The 21,114-nt window shown below is 62.2% G+C and overlaps 2 protein-coding genes across 3 annotated transcripts; both read left to right on the forward strand.

Moving 5' to 3' along the window:
- Positions 1–788: 788 nt before the first annotated feature.
- PSMA5 (proteasome 20S subunit alpha 5) lies at positions 789–11,850 on the forward strand. The gene is made up of 9 exons (XM_038168410.2): positions 789–941; positions 1,417–1,483; positions 3,694–3,820; positions 4,762–4,829; positions 5,618–5,725; positions 5,827–5,885; positions 6,794–6,896; positions 8,111–8,197; positions 11,571–11,850. Exons 1-9 carry the CDS (start codon positions 913–915, stop codon positions 11,646–11,648), a joined length of 726 nt encoding a protein of 241 aa, XP_038024338.1. The 5' UTR covers positions 789–912; the 3' UTR covers positions 11,649–11,850.
- A 2,483-nt stretch (positions 11,851–14,333) lies between these two features.
- Positions 14,334–21,057, forward strand: SORT1 (sortilin 1). 2 transcript variants are annotated; one of them, XM_027443570.3, is made up of 20 exons: positions 14,334–14,526; positions 15,303–15,362; positions 15,532–15,605; positions 15,727–15,829; positions 15,953–16,117; positions 16,191–16,264; positions 16,378–16,427; positions 16,554–16,684; positions 16,812–16,956; positions 17,307–17,462; positions 17,586–17,692; positions 18,028–18,130; positions 18,201–18,369; positions 18,526–18,716; positions 18,804–18,993; positions 19,107–19,223; positions 19,323–19,431; positions 19,517–19,623; positions 19,821–19,944; positions 20,022–21,057. In XM_027443570.3, the coding sequence occupies exons 1-20, from the start codon at positions 14,353–14,355 to the stop codon at positions 20,034–20,036; spliced, it is 2,364 nt and encodes a 787-aa protein (XP_027299371.3). In that variant the 5' UTR covers positions 14,334–14,352; the 3' UTR covers positions 20,037–21,057. The 2 variants fall into 2 exon arrangements, with proteins under 2 accessions (XP_027299371.3, XP_038024115.2); XM_038168187.2 differs by having other exon boundaries at positions 16,557–16,684.
- Positions 21,058–21,114: the final 57 nt, after the last annotated feature.

Genomic DNA, 21,114 nt, shown 5'->3' on the forward strand with positions numbered 1-21,114 from the left:
CGGCCCCGGCCCTCCCCCCGGCCCCCCCCTACCCCCCCCCCGAGTCGGGCGGCCCCGGGGCTCCGGGCGGGGGCTGGGGGCGGCCCGGGGGCTGCCCCCGGTGTCCGGCCCCCCCCCAGCCCCGGAGCAGCGCGGGGTCGGGGTCGGGGTCAGGACCGGGACCGACGCCCCCCCCCCCCCGGCCAGGAGACCCCCGCCCCCCCCCCCCATCCCGGCCGGGGATGGGGGATGGGGGAACCCCCGGCCCCCCCCGCCCCCCGCCCCCCGCCGCGTGCTGCACGGACCGGGAGGAAGCGGCGGGGGGAAGCGGAAGGGTGGGGGAGGGGCGGCCCCCCCCGGGGCTCCGGGGCCCCACGCCCAGGAGGGGGGCACCGGGGGGGGCACCGGGGGGGGTCCGTGGGGGGCTCCTGGGGCCGCCCCCCGCCTCCCCGCCCCCCCCCCGGCCCCGCGCCCCCCGCCGCGCCCCCCGGCCCCGCCCCCTGCCCGTTTGGCCCCGCCCCCAGCCCCTGGCCCCGCCCCCTTCCCGCTCTGGCCCCGCCCCCGAGCCGTGGCCCCGCCCCCTCCCTCTGGGTGCCCCCGGGCTCCTCCCCCCCGGCTCGGCCCCGCCCCCTCCCTCCCCTCAGCCAATCCCCGCTCGCCCCCGCTCCTCCCCTTCCCCTCCCCTCCCTGTCTCCCTGAGCCCGCCCTCCCCCCCTCCCTATTGGCTGCGCTTCCCCCGCGGCTGCCCAATGGCCTTGAGGCGCGGGCGGAAGCCGCGCGAGCGGGACGGGACCGCGCATGCGCGCCGCGGAGCAGCTTGGCCGGAAGTGACGGCAGAACCGGCTCGGGCACTGCGGCTCCCGCCTCCGCCGCGCTCCGGCCCCGGCTCCGCGCCCCCGCCCCGCCGCCGCCTCCCCCCCTCCCCCCGCCGCCATGTTCCTGACGCGCTCCGAGTACGACCGGTGAGTGCCCGCCCGGCCCCGCCGCGCCCCGCCCGGCCCCGCGGCCTGCGGCTGAGTCAGCGGCCTGCGGCCGGCCCTGCCCGCGGGGCGCCGCCGGGCCCGGGGGCTCCTGGCAGGGCCCTGGGGGCGGCGGGGCCGGGGGAGCCCCCGGGGAGCGGCCACCCCCCGCCCCCACAGCCCCGTCCCTGAGCACCGGGCCCAGCCCCGAGCACCCCCGAGGACGGCGCCGCCCGCCCCGGCGCCTCCCGCCCCGTCCGAGCAGCACCGGGCGCTCGCCCCGCACCGGAGCCTCCCCTGGCACGACCCGAGGCCGCTCCCCCGCGTTCTGCCCGGCGCAGGCCCGGGGAGCAGCGCTCGGTCAGAGCGGGGGGCAGGGGCGTGGGGGTGCCCAGGGTGTGCTGTGAGGCAGAGCCCCCGGCCCCGGGGCAGGTCCCGTGTTCTGCTTTTTACACCATCTCTGATGTTTTCCTTGCAGGGGGGTGAACACTTTTTCTCCGGAAGGGAGGCTCTTCCAAGTGGAGTATGCCATCGAGGCCATCAAGGTACCGTCTGCTCTCCTGGCTGCCCCCCTGCGCTGTTCAGGGCCCTTCCGAAGTGGCTCTGCCCAGAAGGAAGCCGGGCGGGTTCTTTGCTTTGGTTTTGCTCTGCAGAGAAGCAGGGTTTGGCCGGCTTCCCAGGGCGACGCAACACTGAGCAGGACCAGGAGGACGCTGCTGCTTTCCCAATAGGTGCTGTTGTTGCCTGTGGCTGCTGGCAGCTCTTTCCTGGCCTTTTATGTGCAGTCTGGAGAGCAGGAGTTGTGCCAGGGTTCAGTCCCTTCCATCCAGCTGTGCCTCCTGCAGCTCCTCAGGAGCTGCTGTTTTGCGCTCCTTGAAGCATCGGCAGCCCGGAGGGGCTGGGCCGTGCTTCCCTCTGCCTCCTAGGCAGTGATTTACTCACCAAGCAAACTCAGTCCCAAGTTGCTAATCCCCAAATCAAACCGCTAAAAGCTAGCGCTGAAGCGAGAGGTGCCGAGTGCTCACATGCTGTGACTCTAACTGTGCAAGCTGGCACCTGTGATGTTCCTAAACGCTCCTCACACAGCAGAGGAGCGCTCTGCTTTCTCTTTGCCATCCTCAGCCAGTGAAGCTTTGCGTTCTGCTCCGTGTGCTTTAGGATTGTGGAATCACTTTTAAACAGCAGCAACAAAGTGTCAGGCCTTCTCTGGGTGGGCTGCCTTTCATGTTCGTAGCTTGCTGCTGTGGGGGCTCAGAGCGGTTCGTGGTTTGCTCAGGTGGAGTGTGAACTTCTCAGCAAAGGCAAGAGGCAGCGTGCTTGTGGGCAAACTAACGCATGGCTGCAGAACCACATGGCCTCCTCGGGTCAGATGGATGTCCTTGTTCCTGAGGATTGGTGTGGAGGTTGGGAGCACGATTAAACTCAGGGAGAACTGGTGGGGTGATGAAGCTGAGAAGCTGTCAGCAGCCCTCTGTGTGAACTGGGGGGAGGGGGAGTGTGTGGTGGGGTCTGCTAGCTTTGTCTTCCCTCTGCTGCTTTAGTTCGGTAAAGCATTCTTTAAACGAGGAGGCAAAAAGTAATTCGTGTTTATCAAGGCGCCAAGAGGTCAGAGCTCTGGAGTGCCCGCCAGTCGTCACGCCACGTTTTGTAACTGCAAATACTTCTGGCAGAGTAGAAAGCGTCTGGAAGCTTTTAGAGTTTGCTGGTTCCCAGATGAGCTGATAAGCTGCAAACACAATTGTTTCAGCTTGGGTGGCTCCTGTGACGTGTTATGTGCGGTGCCTGCGCTCTGGGGATGTGGGATGAGTTGTTGTTCACATGCAGTGGCTTCATGGACAAAAATACTCCTGGAATAACAGCAGGTGTCCTTTTTTCACTTGGGGTTGGTGCCCAGCTGTGGCAGGCGCGCGCTTAGAGGACAGGAGCTGTTGGGTGATGCCTAAACCCACGAGCACTGCGGCGGGGAGACTCCTGCCTGCCCCTGGCAGAGCCATGGTTACAGATCTGGACACGCTCACTGCTCAAATTCCCCCTGGTGCTCTGATCTGAGCATTCCTGAGCAAGCTCCTCTGCACGACATCGGCATAGTCACACCGGTAAGGCCCAGAGCTCCGGTGTGACTGAGCCCCGAGGCGCTCGTGCCGGCCGGTTTGTGGCTGCGCTGGGTGTTTGCACCACCTGCACAGCGGGGGAAACACCTGCAGGTGGCTGACCTCTACCTGGAGCGTGGTGTATGTGCGGTTCACTCTCATTCACGGTAAATTTCACAGACAAAAGGCGTTGAGAAGAAAAGGAGCTAACTGAAAGAACAGCGCCTGAGCCAGCAGCCAGGTACCGTCAGAACTAAAGGCCGTTCTGTGAGCTCCATGTCTCATGTCAGCATTTTCTGTCTGCCTTGCAGAGCCAGGTTCACACGGCCTTTTCTGATCATAAGGCTTTAAGCTGTAAAAATTGACGTTGCTCAGGGAAGAGATGGAATTATTTGCCCCAGTGCTGCTGGTCCTGAGGAGCTGATCAGCAGGAAGTAGCACGGGCTTTGCCCTTCCAGCTCCCCAGTTTGAGCTGTAGCACTTCCAGTTTGGTGTGCAGGGCTAGACAGTTTTGCACACTGGTTTTCTGTCTCCATGATGTGTCTGGCCCCAAAACAATGTCCCTATAAATAGCAGAAAGTGGGATTAGCATTGCACCGTGGTGTTGATGCTCTATCGTGGTTACCCTGCGTTGGGCGCGGCGCTGTAACTGTGCTTGTTTGCAGCTTGGCTCCACGGCCATCGGGATCCAGACCTCGGAGGGCGTTTGCCTGGCTGTGGAGAAGAGGATCACCTCCCCGCTCATGGAGCCCAGCAGCATCGAGAAGATCGTAGAAATAGATTCCCACATAGGTAAGGAGAAAGGAGAAACACGCGTCTGCTGCCCCTGGGCATGTCCCTCAAGTTTTGTGGGCGTGTACGTAGTAAAGCTGTCCCCTGCGAGTTTCAGAAGCTGCATTTCAGGCCTGGCCTTTCCTGCAGGCAGCTCTGCCGAGCCAAGTGGGAACTCTCACCCCTCACGGCGAGCAGCAGGGCCTGGTCACTGGTTTTCCAGGCTGCAGGCCAGCAGGACATAGCTACGGGAGCAGGAAGAGGCAGCTGAGGCACCCCTGCCCCCCGCCTTCCATGACCTCCCTCGTGAAGGCTCATCCCAAAATTAGCTCCGGGAGGGCAGGGAATTACTGCAATGTAAAGGCTTGACTCTGGGCCAGGTTCCCTTGGAGCACCAATGCCCGGACCTCTGCTCGCAGCAGCCTTCTGCACCCTGACGGGGCCCACCAAGTTCTCATTACCAAATATGTCACTTGAGGAGCGGGAGACCTCCAAAATACCCGTGTTGCCGATGATCTGGGCTGTGGCAGCCTAGGAGCCCTTGCAGAGTCTGATTTCCTCCTCCTGTGTGCCTGCGATGTGCCCTCCTCAGAGCAGGGAGCAGCTCCATGCTGCGGGCTCCCCAAAGGGCTGCTCCAAAACCCCCAGCGCGGAGCGAGCCAGCCCTCCCCACAGCAGGGCCCAACGCGTTCCCCTTCCCGTGGGCTGTTGGCTTCTCTGGGAAGGCCTCGAATGTGTCCCCTCGAGCTGATCCAGACCTGGGGTGGGTGGGAGGCATGCCTGGGAGCAGCCAGCCACGTGCCTGCCCCTCGGCTGCGCGTCCATCCCCTGCTCCTTGCTCCCTGGCGAGCTGCTGCGTCTTGGGACGCCCCCACACAGGGACCTGCGTGCTGTGGGAAGTCTGGGGCAGAGCGCCTTGCAGATCGGTGCTGAGGTGACGCCTGGTTTCCCTCTGCTTGCAGGGTGTGCCATGAGTGGCTTAATAGCTGATGCAAAGACTTTAATTGATAAAGCAAGAGTGGAGACGCAGGTAAGACTTGATGTTTCTCTGCTCAAAACACCAGCGTTGGTCTCCGGGGCGTCTGCCGTGGGAAGGTTGTTGCAGCAAAGGAACCGATGTGGGGTGGGAGGCCTGTGGGGAGCCTGGCTTCCCACATGGGGCTCTTGCAGAACAACCAGGCGGAGTCTCCCACGCTGCGTATTTTCCTTTCTGGTGTTGAATGTTTGGTGGGGATCTTAGGGCGTGTTGTCCAGTGCCCATGTAGCCTCTTAACGCTGACAGCGCCTGCCACTGAGTGTGTGGTGACGTGTGTGTCAGGCTTCACTTTGTCAGAAGATTGGCTCAGTTGTAATTTTGGACCCTTAAAATTCCTATGTACTTCAGGTACTCAGGTCCTGGTACAAAGCACTGCTCTGTATTTAAAAACTTATCCCGGGGGGGCTTTCCTGTGTGCCAGCACTGCTCCTGTGTCGGCAGAGTTGGATCACCCCACCCATTCAGAAACCCGCCCTGGAAGCATGGGGGCAGAGTGCCCTGGCCTTGCATCTTCCTCCTTGGGATCCCAAGGCCCAGATGGCCGCAGCTTTTCTGTGGGATTCATTCTGAGCTTCTCAGCGTGTCCTGCACTAACGGCTCCTTTTGGTGCTCCCATCTCGGGGCTCAACGTGCAGTGCCCCGCGTGCCACCACCTGCCAGGAGCAGCTGGGCGAAGCTGTCTTTGTGGCTGCACGGGGCGTTGCTCTGGACCACTGCGAGTGATCCAGGATGGTCATTTTAGGGGAACAAGGCAATAATTCTAATCCTTATGTTTTCTGCAGAATCACTGGTTCACCTACAATGAAACCATGACAGTGGAGAGCGTGACGCAGGCCGTCTCCAACCTGGCGCTGCAGTTTGGAGAGGAGGACGCAGACCCCGGCGCGATGGTGTGTAGTGGCAGGGCTGGGGTGCTCCAGGAGCCTGCTCTTGCCTCTCCTCTGACTTTGCCATCAGCCTTGCCTAACCTGTTGGCTGCTTTCTGTTGCAGTCTCGCCCGTTTGGTGTCGCGCTGCTCTTTGGAGGAGTTGATGAGAAGGGACCCCAGCTGTAAGTTCAGCTCTGTGATCCAGGCCAGCTTTGGGAAGAGAGGAAAACCTCAAACTGAATCTTTCCAGGGCTCTTTAATGACTTGATTCTGTGGTTTTCTATAAGCTAAACCCTTGGGGTTTATCCCATTGTGTACCTGACGTGTTTGTTAATGCTTTTAAGCCTGCCTTTCAAAACAAGGCTTACAGCAGTGTGAGCACAGCCTGCTCCTTCAGGGTTGAAGAGTGTGCTGTGTCTACAGCGAATCTTTGCTTTTCTGTATGTGGCTTCCCGTGCAGGAGGGAGGTGTTAAAGCTCTCCTTGTCCTGAGTTTATTCTTACCTTTCCCTAAAGGACTAGCAGAGCCACCGGTAACATAATATCTGCAGCCTGCTGTAACATTCCTTGGGGAGGTGGAGTGCTTGTAACCTGAACTCGTGTGCTTGAAACACAGCCTCTGCTGGAGGTGGGATTGGCTCTGCAGAGCCAGCCCAAAAAAGTCTCCCTCCCGAGAGCAGTAGTGAAAAGTTGCTGATTTTCTTAAAAGGGAAAAGGGCAAAAAATACTCTGCTATGAGCATGGAGGGCAGTGTCAGGAGCGCACAGCTCCCTCCGAGCTTACCAGCCCCCTGGGGGGCTGCAGGAGACCCCTGGACACTCCTCAAGCCTCCTCTGGGTGCCTGGAGGAGCAACCTGCAGCTGCGTTGGTGCAGCAGCCCCTGAGGCCAGGCACAGCAAGCGGCTGCTGTGAGCTCAGCCACATGCTGGCAGACAAGCTGCTGCTCCTGCAGGGGCCTTGTTCCTCCCCAGCTTTGTGCAGTGCTGAGCACTCTGCGGGGAGGCTGTGGGCCTGGCAGAGGAGAAGCCCTCGTGATGCTGCAGCGCGGAGCAGGGTGCACCTCTGTTCACTGTCACCTGTGTTCCCGGCAGGTTTCACATGGACCCCTCGGGGACGTTTGTTCAGTGCGACGCCAGAGCAATCGGGTCCGCCTCGGAAGGCGCGCAGAGCTCTCTGCAGGAGGTTTACCATAAGGTAAAAGGCCGGGCTGGGTTGACGTCGCACAAGTTAGAAGTAGCTCGTGACTCACAAGGATCCACTCGTTTCCTTACTGATGAGTGATTCGCGAGACTCGAGTGCTCTGGAGGAGGTGCGTGAGCCTGGCAGGGTTGGGCTCGGTCCTTGGCAGCTGATCTGGTGATTGGATGTCAGCCGGGGAGCTGCTGGGGAAGGATCTCTGCGGTGAGGAGTGCTACAACCAGCAGCTTCTCTCCAGGCTGTGGCTGCTGAGGCAGCTTCGTGGAACGCGAGCCCAGAGCCCGAGATGCCGGTTTCTGCCTCCAGCGGGTGATAATTGAGTCCATGTCGGGAAGTTCTCTATAAATAAAAGAGCTGCTGCATGAGCATGGCCAGTCAGCAGCAGGGCTCGGTATGGATGCAGCCCAAAGCATAGGGAAGTAAAGCAAGAGTTGTTTCGCTAGGCTTGCAGATCTGTTGAGCCACTGAAGTTGATGGCTTTGTACTGCAAGTCCTTGTCCTGTTGGATAAGCAGTAAAACATTCCTTCCCTCCGTGACGGGGGGCTGCCTGCTCTGTGTCAGAGGAAATCAAATACTGTAATGAAAAGTGTAATTGATGCAGTTGATTGCCTTGAAGACTTCCAGCCGAAGACTCAATAATCTAATTTATTAAGTAGCAGAATTGCCAGAGTTCTGGGCTCCGTAGCTTGTTCACCATCTCCCAAGCGCAGGGTTATTGCAAGCACAGCTATCATCCCTCTGAACACCGCACAGCCGTCAGGCTCTAGTTCCCCTCACGCAGGGATTTACGATGCTAAAGCATGAAGACTTCTGCCAAGAGTCCAGCTTTTCAGAGCTTCCAGTGGAGCTTGGGGGGGAGCTGCTTGACAGACAGTAACTGGTGAAGGGAAGCGGGCCCTCGTGCCCTGGTCCCGACAGCAAGGTTTGTGTGCCCAGATTAACAGTTCTTAAGCTTTATAAAAAGTTATACAGAAACAGAAAGTCGCCATCATCGCAATTGCCGCTGTCCTGCCTGAACTGCGCGCTTTGATCTCTTGTTGATACTGTAGATAATTTGATAAGCTTTTAAGTTTGCTGCCAGTGACAGCTTAAAGGATTTGAGAAAAAGAGCAGGGAGAGAGCAGCGCACTTCTGCAGTCAAAGGGGTAGCGACAGTACGAGTGCTTGCTTGAGCATCAACAATGCAACTAATGAGTGATTTGTTTTACAGTCAATGACGCTGAAAGAAGCAATCAAATCTTCCCTTGTCATCCTGAAACAAGTTATGGAGGAGAAACTGAATGCAACCAACATTGAGGTAACTATGACTGTTACCAGCACGCACTTGTGGCTTGCGACGTAAATTAGTCTGTGCTGCACGTAGCCCGGGCTTCCTTGGTGCAAATCCCACCGGCTGCACAGCAGGCGTGTCAGTAGCGTGCTGTGTTTTAAACACCCGGGTAAGAAAGCTGTCTGCTTGGCTGCTGGAGAGGAGGGCTGCCTGCGCTTGTAGAGCAAGGGCTTGGCAGGCAGAGTAGCTCAGGACTCCCCAAGCCAGTGGCTGGCTGGCTGCGGATGGTCTTGTGATTTGAAACTGCTCGTTGTAGTACGTTGTAGAGTGCACTGGAAAGCTTTTGGAGCTTTCTTTGGTTTCTGGATGTGTGCAGTCAGGTGCATTTGCCTGGCTTGAGCGGGGTGCTGGTGCAAGCAATTCTCCCTGGGCTGGGGCTGGGTGGGAGTGGAGCCCCCCCGACCGTATGCAGGCAGGCAGCCCGCGTGAACCTGTCGTGCCAGCAGGATTGCTTTTTCTTCCCCTGGGTTTAGCCATTCTTTTTTTCCCTGGTACTTGTAATATTAGAAGGAATGAAAATTATACAGCTTCTGGACTTGCTATATTCAGTCCTGGATGGGTGCCAAAAATCTGTCGGACAGAAGGACCAAAGAGGTGAAGCCTCCAGCAATGAGTTTGCTTCGCTAACCTCCAGCTCTTGCCTGCGAGGCTCGCAGAGCTCAGCCTGACCCAGGCGTGCAGCTCTCGGAGATCACCATGGGAGCAGTTGTACCTGTCCCCTCAAACCTTGATTGTTGGGCTGTGACGGTTCTCCTTAGGTAGTAAAGGTAAACCAAACAAACTAAACCTTCCAGTTTGTTAGTGATAATGGACAGATGATGAGCAAGGCTGGCATATAGAGTTTGCTTCTATTTCTGGCAGGTTATGAGACACTAGACCTTTTCAGATTATGTCGTTCTGACTCAAGCTGCTCTTCTCCTGCTGTTCTCCCCTTCCTTTCCTCTGAGCACTGGGAACCCATTTCCCAAAGACCCTGACAGTGTGCACCCCATTGTTTTTACCAAATATTCCTGCTGGGGACCCCTCTGACATCATAACTGGCTTCCTTTGAAGGGAAGGGGCCCGCAGGCAGGGAGCAGCATGCTGGAAACTTTGATGCTCTCTCCAGAAACGATGCCAGCCACCCGAAATCTGCTTCCCCAGCTGCGCTCCCATCATGGGCAGATCAGTTCTCTCCTGATCAGATTCAGGGCTCTTCTGCAAGATCCGCAGTACAGTGCAAAGGAATTTAGCATGTACAGTATCCTTATGTCATGTCCCCGTTTGACAGGGCTTAACTGTGCTTGGCAAAGTGCTGAACGTATTGAGGAATCATATCGGGGTTAAGTACGAGAGGAATGTGCTGAGGATTAAAAGGTCACTATTGACTCAAGTCACCCTTCTGGTTGAAAATCTTTCACCTGAAGTTACTGCTTTGCTTTCTAGCTTTTGCAGAAGTATGTGGTGCTTCACTTCATTTACTCAAGTCACTTCTCTTTCTTGTGTGTTTTTTTTTTCTTTTTTTTTTTTTCCACCTAGCAGCAAAGGGAAGGGGAGGGGGAGTGTGGTCATGGAACAGTTAAATCCATTGGCAGCCACGTTCAGGAACCTTAAACAATGTTATGCTTTTTAAATTAATTACTCCCCTGTGAAGCCTGTAACGCAATAGTTAAGTAAAGTTTTGGTGTGCGGGCAGTGAGGTACAGGCTCGAGCAGACATGGAGAAGCTGAGCAGTGTCTGTGAGTCCTGGTGTGGGTAGCAGGGTGCAAACACGCGTGTTCAAGGCTGTTGGGTCCATCAGGGCCGGTGTCAGCACACGCAGCAGTGGCTCGAGGTGCTTGTAGGAGCACCCGATGTGTCTGAGAACGCCTGCTGAAACCTGGGCTGCGCAGGGGTCTCACCCGGAGCATGCAGGCTGTTCCTCCTTGGTGAAGGCAGGCGCCTGCCCTCCCTCTACCTGCGCTGTTCGTAGGGTGACCTCGCGATCCAGGAGGGGCTGTGGGACACGCCAGGACCCCCTGAGCCATGCTCACTGCAGCCACGCATGCAGATCCCTCAGCAGCGCAGATGTGGGTGCGGTGCTGGGTGTTGAGGGATTTTTTGAAACAGCAAAAATCCCATGGCTTGCTGGAGCTGAGCAAACCAAGCTACCAGGGCAACTCTAAGAAGTTCCCATGACAGTGTTCCCATATCGCCCAATTGAGGAATTCAGAAAAATATTGTTACCAGCAGCTGGCCTCAAGGACAGGGTCTACGTGACTGCTAATCACAAGGGGTTGTTGGGTTGTTTTCTTGCAGGTGGGGTTGTTTTCTTGTAGTTGTTTGTCTGAGTGCTTTTGACCAATAATCTTGTGTGAAACACTGTCCGCCCCTGTTAAGTTCACTATAAAAGTTAGGCTATTCGGGCAATAAAAGGGGAGCATGATCTGACTCTACTACTGTCTGTTGTGCGTTTGGCCGTGCTTCCTGCAACAGCCGGGGGCATCTGCGAGCGAGCTCTGGAGCATCCCCGGAGCTCCTGCAGCTTCTTGGCTCGCCCGCCTGCAGCAGCTGCCTGCGCCTTGGGCTTCTGCGCCGTGAGCTAGGTGCAAACAAAAGTCCCACTTGCATTCCTCTGGCAGTCTCACAATTCTTCAAGTATCTCTTGTTCTGGTGCTTGCCCTGTGAAATGTCTCAGCTGTCTGCCCTGGACGCTGCCTCACGCTGTTCCTGGCACGGTGGCAGGGCACTGTGTTGTCCCCTGCTCCGTCCCTTGGGCTGTGCCTTGTAAGACGTTGTCCTGGCAGTGTTTGGCCCTCTTGGTAGGGCACCAGGCAGTTACAAGGTGCATCCTGGTGACCAGCTTGCTTACTGGTGGTGTTTAGTGATCAACAGGCAGTTTGCCTCAGTTCTGCAGAGCAAATCTGCATTCCCCTTAAGAGTATTTTGCTGCCTCTGTCCCCTTAAAGCCAATAATGGGCCAGGATTTGTACCTTCGGTTGCTGGAGGAGAAGAGGCTGCAGGGGTGGGCTGAGGTGCAGCGCAAGGAACCCCTCTTGCAAGCAGTGTTTGATGCAGAGCTCGTGTTAACGGGGTCTTTTTCCACAGCAAGCAGAAGCAGGGCCTGAGTGTTCCCAATAGATGTTCCCTGCTGCTGCTACTATGAGGAGACTGAGTCAATTAAAAGCTATTTCTGCAGCAGGCGGCTATTTTAGGGAATCAAAGAGCATGTTACGGGGTGGAATGATCTTGCTGGGCTGGCAGATCAGGCCGCCGAGAAGGAACAGCTGTTCTGTCTGCTGGGGCTTCTCTCTGTTCCCTGCCCCATGCTGTCACTTCACATATGCAGGCACACTTAACCCCTTGCTCCTTCTCTTTCAGCTTGCCACTGTGGAGCCTGGGATGAAGTTCCACATGTACACGAAAGAGGAGCTTGAAGAGGTCATCAAGGATATTTGAAAGGGAGAGAGAGACTCCCTCAAAGGCTCATTCCCCCGATCAAAGAACCGACTCTCAGTTCCTTCCAGTACCTGTGATTTTATTTCCAGCAGCATCTGTAATTGCTCTCCTCAGAAGGCTCTTGAGGTTTTTTTTTACAGTTTCTGTACATAACTGATCTCTACAATAAGAGGAAATGATAATAAATCATTTTGTTACTCTACCCTGGGTTCCTTTTAACAGGGGGGTGCTCAGAACGGCCACGGGGGGGGTGGGTGAGGATGAGGACACGCTGCAGCCGGTGCCGGGCAGGGGTTGCGCTGTCCCTGTCCCTGCAGCATGCGGTGCTCGCCCTGCGCCGGTCACAGGTCTCCCTCTCGTGGAGGATGCGGAGCTGGGCTCTGACCCAGGGAGGAAATCCACAACGGAGGGCGTTTGTGTTTCCTCCTGGTGGGAGGCTGGAAATGCCCATAACAGTAACAGAGCCGGGGTGGGATGGATCTGGGTTAATGGGACAACCCCTGCCTGTTAAATGGGGCAGACACCACTTCGTTTGGAGAGCAGGCTGGCAGACTGGCAGACTGCTCACCCACTTAACGGGGCGTATTGCTCTTGTTTCTGGTTATCTCCTGCAGCTATCTCTGTCCTTATCCTCGAAACAACATCTCAGAACCGGAGGCTGGTACAGGCGTGGCAGTAAGCGGGGCTCAGCGCAGGACTGCGCAGCCTCGGGCTCTGCCCTGTGCCTGGTACCCCGGGAGGGCAGCCCGGTCCTGTGGGGCCGCTCGCTCTGCCCTGCTCCACGAGGTCACGGCCTCATCCCAAACAAAACGGCGTTGTCTGCTGCGGGAGAAACAGCTGCTGCCGGGGGGAGTGCCCTGGCACGGGGCCGCTTCCAGCGCTGCGTTGGGCTGAAAGCACTGGCTTTCTGCTCAGCTCAGTAGCGGGGACTCTGCGTGTCCCTGCTGCCCCACAAAGCCACACGCAGCCACCTGCTGCTGCCCATGGCCCAGCAGCCAGCCTCGGCCCATTGCGGAGGGGAACAGGCCGGTCCTGCTCATTTTTCCCCTCTTTTGCTCCTGCCAAACAGACGCAGGAAGGGAAGCTCTGGAAGAGCAGTGCTGGGATAATGCCAGTGCTCAGAGCTGAGCCCCCTCCTTGTGGCACAGCAGCCAGCGGGATCAGTGGGATCGGCCCGGCCCTGCAGGCGGCGGAACAGATGTGGGGAGCTGTGGACTTCGTCCCGCAGGGCGCTTCCTGCAGCCGTGCCTGGCTCTGGCTCTGCCCACTGAGCCCCCAAGCTGCTGCCCTGGTCCCCAAAACGAGCCTGGGCAGTGGCAGGGGAACGTCCCTCGTCCAGCTACTGTCCTATGTGATGTGCTCATAAAACTGCCCCGGGAGCAAAACCGGGGCTGGTACCGGCCCGTGGGGGTGGAAGAAACAAACACCCCGCAGCCCCTCGTGTGAGCTCAGCCCCGCTGCCGCGCTGGACCCCGCGGCGCTCCTCCCAGGCTTGTTTGTGTCCTGGAAAACACAAAAAGCTGATTCTTCCTGCTGTGCTCCCTCCTGCCCTGCCCTTGTCACGCGGCTGCTGGCGGCGGTGGCGCACCACAGAGGCTGCTCCGTGGCCATCCGGGCGCTGGGCCCTGCTGGGACGGGCGAGGGGCAGCAGCCACATCCCAGCCACGCACCCCCGGGGGTTTCCTCACAGCTTTCACCCGGCCACTTCTGGAAAAGCCGCTTTTCAGGGGGGAAAAAAATAAAAACAAAAACCACAGAAGGCTGAGGCGGCAGGAATACGGGCTCCAGCTCTGCACTGACAAAGGGCAAAGGGAGCACGAGGCCGGGCAGCTCCTGGGCCTGAGAGCGGGGAGCTGGGCCCACAACCTGGGGCCGTGCCCCAAAATGTGGGGTTAGGTCCCAAAACTCGGGGTTCTGCCTCAGAACCTGGCGTTATTTCCCAACCCTGGGGTTTATTTCCCAAAATCTCAGGTTATTTCCCAAAACCTGGGGTTTTGCTCCAATCCCAGCCCTTGTGCTCCTAACTCGGGAGTTACGTCCCAGACCTGGGGCTCTGTCTCAAATCCTCGGGCTTTGCCCCAGCACCCGGGGCAATGTCCCAAAACCCAGGGTTATGCCCCAAAAGTTGGGGTTCGGCCCCAAAACTCGGGTTTATGCCCCAAACCACGGGGTTATGCCCCAAAACCTGCATTTGTGGCCCAAAGCCTAGAGGTATGGCCCAAAGCCCGGCGTTGTGCCCCCAAACCAGCACCGTGCCCCACCCCCGCCCCTTTTGCCCCAAACCCCGCGGTTCTGCCCCAAACCCGCCGCCCCCCCCACCTGCCGCCTCGGCCAATCAGAAAATCGCTCCGCCGCCCCCCCGGGCTCCACCAATCAGAGCGCTGTCGCTAGGTGGATTAGAGCCCGGGGTCAACGCAGAAGGGGGCGGGCTCGCCCCCATCGTGCTACGGCCGTTGGCCAGTGGCGGGAGGAGGCGGGCTCTGACTGACGCGGCGGGCGGCGAATCGCGAGGCGCCGGAGCGCCGTCCGGCGAGGGGGGCGGGCCTCGGCGGAGAGCGACATCCGCGCTGACCAATCACCTCAGGGGGGCGCGGCGCGGGGGCGGGGCGAGGCGCGGCGCCGACCAATGGGGCCGGGCGGGGCGGGCTCGGGGGCGGGGCTTGGCGGCTGCGGGCGCGGGGCGGCGGCGGCGGCCGGAGTCGCCATGGGCCCGCGCGGGGCGGCGCTGGGGCTGGCGCTGGCGCTGGCGGCGGCGGCGGCGGCCGCGGGGCTGCGGCCGGGCCCCGGTGCCGGGCAGGCGGCGGCGGCGGCGGCGGGAGGCGAGGCCTGCGGAGGCCTCAGGGGCGTCCCGGCCGCGCTGGGCAACAACACGCACCCGGTGAGCGGGGGGGGGCGGCACCGGGACGGGACCGGGACCGGGACCGGGACGGGGACGGGGCCAGGCCGGGACGGACGGGCCGGGGGCGGCGGGGGCGGGGCGGCGGCGCTGTGCTGCCCGTGGGGACACACGGACACACGGACGGACCGAGCCCCCCGTCCCCACGCCGCAGGGCCCGGCGGTGCCCCCGACCCCGGTCACCCCCAGGTCCCCGCCACCGCCCGCCGCAGGGTGCGCCCGTTCCGCCGGCCGGGCCGGTCGCTGATTGCCGCTAATTGCCGCTAATTGGCACCCGGCTGTGCGCTGGGACGTGGTGCGCAGGCGGTGCCGGTGTCCCCGCTGTCCCCACCGCGGCCAAACCGCCCCCAAACGGCCACGGGCAGGGGCAGGGGCAGGGGCAGGGGCGGGGGTCCCGGCTCGGCCACCCGCGTCCCCCGGCCGGGCGCTGCCCCGTGCCCCGGCTCCGTTTCTTCCCCCTTTTCCCCCCCCCCCGCCTCTCGGGGAGGGCACAGGGTGGCACAGGCTGGCGCGGGTGCGGCTTGGGCAATGGGGACAACGGCGGCGCTGGCCTCATTTCCTCCCCTTCCTGGGCAGGGCTTCCCCGCGCCGCTGGCACAGCCCCGCTGCCCGCTCCCCGCGTCCCCAGCCCGACCCAGTGCCGGGGCTGGGGGCAGCCCAGTGGCACCGAGGCAGCCGCGGGTCCCTGTCCCCAGCCCTGTGCTGCGGCCTCGGTCCCTGCGCCGACTTAGGGTCACTTCTCCCTTCTCCCCCCGCAGTGCGTCTTCGACGACCTCAGCGGCTCCGTGTCCCTGTCCTGGGTGGGCGACAGCACGGGGGTAAGATGGGCCGAGAGCCCCGGGGGCCGCCCAAGGGGTCTGGGGGTGCTGGCACCCGTGGGCAGCCCCCCACCACGGGGGGCTGTGGGACCTGGTGCCAGGCCCCGTGTCCCGGGTGGGGGGCTGCCGGGGGTGTGAGTGCTGAGCCCTGCCCGCTGCTCCCTGCCAGGTCATCCTCGTCCTGACCACGTTCCAGGTGCCCTTGGTGATCATGAGCTTTGGCCAGTCCAAGCTCTACCGCAGGTGAGCCCCCCCCCAAACCCCTCCCCAGATATTTTGGGGTTGCCGCACGCGGCGGCACGGTGACCCCCCTACCCGAGGGCTCCTGGCGGTGCTCACGGCGCGGCCGCGCTCCCCGTTGCAGCGAGGACTATGGGAAGACCTTCAAGGACATCACCCACCTCATCAACAACACCTTCATCCGCACCGAGTTCGGCATGGCCATCGGACCCGACAATTCGGGGAAGGTGAGCGGAGGGGGCGGCAAGGCGGGCCCCCCGGCAGCCCCGTGCCCTGGCCGCGGAGGCTCTCAGTGGCGTTCCTGGTGAGCGTCCCCAGGCCTGGGGCTGAGCCTCCCTTGTGCCCCCCAGGTCATCCTGACGGGCGACGTGTCCGGCGGCAGCCATGGCGGCCGCATCTTCCGCTCGTCCGACTTCGCCAAGAACTTCGTGCAGACGGAGCTGCCCTTCCACCCGCTGGTGCAGATCTCCTACCACCCGCACAACTCCGACTGCCTGCTGGCCCTCAGCACCGACGTAAGGACCGGAGTCCACACGGGGCTGGTGCCGGGTGCCGGGGCTGGTGCTGAGCTTCGGGCGTCTCTTGCAGAACGGCCTCTGGGTCTCCAAGGACTTCGGGGAGAAGTGGGAGCAGATCCACAAAGCCGTCTGCCTGGCCAAGTGGTGAGCGGCCGCTCGGCACCCCTCAGCGCCGGGAAACGCAGCGGCACCCCCGTGCGCTGTGACACCCCCGTGCGCTGCGTCCCGCCAGCGCTCTCATCCCCGTCTCTTCCCAGGGGCGCGGACAACACCATCTTCTTCACCACCTACCTGAACAACTCCTGCAGTGAGTACTGCCCGCTCCCAGCTGGGGCGCTGCGGGGACGCGGGGGCAGCTGCGGGGACGGGTGACGGAGCCCCTGGGGGGCTGCTGGGCCCCAGCAGCATTAACCCCCTGTCCCTTCTTCTTAAGAAGCTGATCTTGGGTTACTGGAGCTGAAGAAAACCTCCGACTTCGGCAAAACCTTCAAGGTCATCGGCACCAAGATCTACTCCTTCGGGCTGGGCGGCCGCTTCCTTTTCGCCTCCGTCATGACAGAGAAGGTGGCTGTCCCACCCCCCCCCCATCCTGGGGCACCAGTGGCCCGTGGGCACCAGCAGCTCCTCCACGCCCCCTTTGTCCCTGCTGCCACGCGAGGGGAGCAGGGCTGAGGGTGCTTTGGCTCCACAGGGCACCACGAGGCGCATTCACGTCTCGCTGGACCAGGGCGAGACCTGGAGCATGGCGCAGCTGCCCTCGGTGGGCCACGAGCAGTTCTACTCCATCCTGGCCGCCAACGACGACCTGGTCTTCATGCACGTGGATGAGCCGGGCGGTGAGCGGGGACAGGGACGGGGACAGAGCTGGGACCACCTGCGGATGGCTGGGGACATCCCAGCAGCAGCAACGTGAACTAAAAGCCGGCTCCGCTCCGAAGTGTGGGGCTCTCCAGCTCTGCTGGCCGGCCTGGGCAGGGCTGTGCCTTTGAGGAAGGAATTTCTCATTAAGACGTTGCTAATTAGCAGGCAGCGGGTGCAAGAAACCTTGTTCCTCTTTGCGGTGTGCGGGGAGCGTGGCCACGCTCTGGGGCACGGGAGTTACTCCTTGCCCTTGGTTCCTCTTCCTGCATGGAGCTGGGTCAGTGCCCGCGGAGCCCCCGTTACCTCTGCCCTGTTCCCTCCCCAGACACGGGTTACGGCACCATCTACACCTCCGACGACCGGGGCGTGGTGTACTCCAAATCCCTGGAGCGGCACCTCTACACCACCACTGGCGGGGAGACCGACTTCACCAACGTCACCTCGCTGCGGGGCATCTACATCACCAGCGTCCTCTCCGAAGGTGAGGATGTGGCAGTGACACCCCCCTGGGGTGGAGGCGCGGGGGACGTGGGGGCTGGCGGTGGCTCTGTGGGGACGTGCTCGGTGTCCCCCCAGCCCTGCCATCTCCCTCTGCTCCCACCAGACAACTCCATCCAGTCCGTGATCACTTTTGACCGTGGCGGGGAGTGGGTGCCGCTGAGGAAGCCGAAAAACACCACCTGCGACTCCACGGCGAGGAACAAGGAGGAGGTGGCTCTGTCCCTTGTCCCCAGCTAGGGGCTGGTGCCCACACGGTGCCCGGGCTCCGTGTCCGTCCCCTGTGGGTGGGCTTCGGCCATAAACCCCTGCTGTGAGCGGGGGCTCTGCCCTGGGCAGGGCTGGTGGCCACGCGCGGTGCTGGGGGGCTTGGGGGCATGAGGATGCGGGAGGGCAGGGACCGATCCTGCAGCCCCTGCCCAGGGGGTGGGGTTGCACCATGGGGGGGTGCTGGGCATCCCCCAGCAGGTGGGAGGGGTCCCGGTGCTGCCCGAGGCGAAGGAGCCGTCCTGGCAGCTCCTGGACGGGCTCGGTGCTTGCGCTTGCAGTGCAGCCTCCACATCCACGCGTCCTACAGCATCTCCCAGAAGCTGAACGTGCCCATGGTGCCGCTGTCCGAGCCCAACGCCGTCGGCATCATCATCGCCCACGGTACCCGGTGGGGACGGGGGTGGGCAGCTGAGGGTCCCCACACCCCGCTCACGCTGCCCCTGTCTGGCAGGGAGCGTGGGGGGGGCCATCTCCGTGATGAGCCCCGACGTCTACATCTCGGACGACGGGGGCTACACGTGGGCGCGGATGCTGGAGGGCCCCCACCACTACGCCATCCTTGACTCGGGCGGCCTCATCGTGGCCATCGAGCACACCAGCCAGCCCGTCAACGTCATCGAGTGAGTGCTGCGGGGGCGCGGGGGGCTGGGGGAGCACCGCCAGGGCGGGCGGTGGCCCACGTTTGGGCACTGCTGTGGGTCCCGGTGGTGTGAGGTGGCGGTGGCTGTGGGTCACCCCGCGGTGGCTCCGGTCCCCAAGCGTCCCCTGCGTGCCAGGTTCTCCACGGACGAGGGGCAGTGCTGGTACAAGTACACCTTCTCCAAGGACCCCATTTTCTTCACCGGGCTGGCATCCGAGCCCGGCGCCCGCTCCATGAACGTCAGCATCTGGGGCTTTCGGGGGAACTTCTTGTCCCGCAAGTGGGTCTCCTACACCATCGACTTCAGCCAGCTGCTCAGCCGGAGCTGTGAGTGCCGGGGGGACGGGGACACCCGCGGGCCCTGGGGTGGTGGCAGCGGTGCCACCCACGGGTGCTGAGCCCTATTCCTGGCAGGCGAGGACAAGGACTACACCATCTGGCTGGCGCACTCCAGCGATCCCAGCGACCCCAGTGACGGCTGCATACTGGGCTACAAGGAGCAGTACCGGCGCCTGCGCAAGTCCTCGGTGTGCCAGAACGGCCGCGACTACGCTGTCACCACGCAGCCGTCCGTCTGCCCCTGCACCCTGCAGGATTTCCTCTGGTAGCCCCCGGCCCCGCGTCGCGCCCCCTCCCTGCCCCTCTGCGCCCCGGTGCCGCCCGCCTGGTGCCAGCAGTGCCGGGGGGACGCTGAGCTGTGCTCCCCCCTGCCCGCAGCGATTTCGGGTATTACCGCCCCGAGAACCAGTCCGTGTGCGTGGAGCAGCCGGAGCTGAAGGGCCACGACCTGGAGTTCTGCCTCTACGGCCGCCGCGAGCTGCTGCGGACCAGCGGGTACGGCCCCAGCCCCGGCCCCTTCCCCAACCCTGACCCCAGAGCAGCCGCGAGGCGCAGGGGGGGTCCCCGGGGCTCATCCTGCGTCGCCCCCCCCAGGTACCGCAAGATCCCTGGGGACAAGTGCGCAGGGGGGGAGAGCCCCAGCCGGGAGGAGACGGACATGAAGAAGAAGTGCACCAGCACCCTGCTGAGCCCCAGCCAGCTGGTGGGTGACACGGACGTGGCTGCCCCCACCCATGGGTGCCACCGGCCTGGTGCCCCCCACCCAGCCCCGTCCTTGCCCCCCGCAGGCGGCGTCCCCCAGCTCCGTGCCCATTGTCCTGGCCGTGGTGGCCGTGCTGCTCATCACCGCAGTCACCGGGGTGCTGCTCATCAAGAAATACGTCTGTGGGGGCAGGTGAGCCCCCCCCCGGCCCGCGGGGCACCCTCGGGGACAGGGTCCCCACCTACGGGGGGTGATGGGGAGGTCCCCTTCGTGCTCTGGGGCACTTCTTGCTGCTGCTGCCCCCCACCCCGATGCCTGAGGGGGGTGTTCCCATCCCTGGGGGGGGCCACGCGCTGCCCCCAGCCCCCCCGTGCTGTGCCCCCCCCCAGGTTCCTGGTCCATCGCTACTCCGTGCTGCGGCAGCACGCCGAGGCCAGTGGTGCAGAGGGGACGGAGGGGACGGACCCCAGCTCGCCCCCCCGCAAGGGAGGGTACCATGACGACTCGGATGAGGTGAGTGCCCCCCCCCTCCCCCCAAAGACCCCCCTCCCATTGGGGTGTCCGTGGCTGACGCTGCCCTTCTCCCCCAGGACCTGCTGGAGTAGCGGCGGGGACGGGGATGGTGCCGAGCTGCCCCCCCCCGGCGGGCAGGGCCTGGGGGGCTTCGCTGCTGGGGGACACACGGGGGGGTTGAGTTAATGCTGCTTTAAGGTTTCTTTCTGGCTGGTGGGGAGTCTTTTTTTGGTTTTGTTTTGTTTTGTTTTATTTTTGTTTTGCTTTTGTGGTTTTGGTTTCTTGGCGCTTTTTTGGTTCTTTTTTTTTTTTCCCTTTTCCCTCTCTTTTTCCATTAGCTTCTTCAAGGCCCCCGACCTGGGGGTCCTCCACCTGCAGCCCCCCCAGCCCCCTCCCAGCCCCCCTTACAGCCAGCACCCCCTGGGGGTGTGCCCCCCCCGAGCAGCCCCCCCCAGCCGCTGTCGGGCCCCTCAGGCTGCACCGTGCAGCAGTGCAGGAGGGCACGGGCAGGGAGCTGGGGGCCAGGGGCTGCCCCCCCTTCTCCAAAGCAATACCCCCGGGCTGCCCCCCCTTCTCCAAAGCAATACCCCCGGGCTGCCCCCACTGCCGGGGGGGGGGACACATCCCAGCCTGGCCCCCCCCCAGGCTGCCCTTGGCCGAGGGAAACGCAGCAATAATGAATTCAGGCTTGAAGCTCTTTTAACAAGGGGCCGAGGGGGGGCTCGGTCCTTGCTCCCCCCCCCCAGCTTTTACCCCGCCAGGTTTTGGTCCCAGCACTGTCACAGTCTCCTTACACTGGAAATGCCCCCCCGGGGGTCCTGGGGCTCTCCGTGCCCCCCCCCGGCCGGGGTGCAGGGTGGGGGGGCGCAGCCACGCCGCTTGCATGTGCTTCAGCAGCGCCGCGACGGGGGCAGCGTGTGCTCCCCCCGAGAAGCCATAGCCCCCCCCACCCCCCCAGCCCCTGGCCGCAGGGAGGGGTTGGGGGGACGGGGGGGGGGCGAGGCCTGTGTAGAGCCCTGTAAATAAACCTGGATGTGTAATAACTTTGTACTGGCATTTTTCTGTATATTTGCAATATTTGGGTTATTAGAAATAAAGCCAAAAAGGACCGTGTGTGACCTGATCTCTCTTGGGGGGGGGGGGGAGGCACGGGGGGGGGGCAGCTCTTGC

The sequence above is a fragment of the Anas platyrhynchos genome, chromosome 27 (assembly GCF_047663525.1).
Source record: "Anas platyrhynchos isolate ZD024472 breed Pekin duck chromosome 27, IASCAAS_PekinDuck_T2T, whole genome shotgun sequence".
Taxonomy (NCBI): Eukaryota; Metazoa; Chordata; class Aves; order Anseriformes; family Anatidae; genus Anas; species Anas platyrhynchos.

Bases quoted from the DNA above. Each gene is read 5' to 3' on its own strand.
- SORT1 (XM_027443570.3), top strand. From the start codon at position 14,353: ATGGGCCCGCGCGGGGCGGCGCTGGGGCTGGCGCTGGCGCTGGCGGCG. The intron at 16,685-16,811 runs GTGGCTGTCCCA...TTGGCTCCACAG, and splicing joins CCTCCGTCATGACAGAGAAG to GGCACCACGAGGCGCATTCA. The intron at 19,624-19,820 runs GTGAGCCCCCCC...GCCCCCCCCCAG, and splicing joins AAATACGTCTGTGGGGGCAG to GTTCCTGGTCCATCGCTACT.
- PSMA5 (XM_038168410.2), top strand. From the start codon at position 913: ATGTTCCTGACGCGCTCCGAGTACGACCG. The intron at 6,897-8,110 runs GTAAAAGGCCGG...TTTGTTTTACAG, and splicing joins TGCAGGAGGTTTACCATAAG to TCAATGACGCTGAAAGAAGC. The intron at 8,198-11,570 runs GTAACTATGACT...CTTCTCTTTCAG, and splicing joins TGAATGCAACCAACATTGAG to CTTGCCACTGTGGAGCCTGG.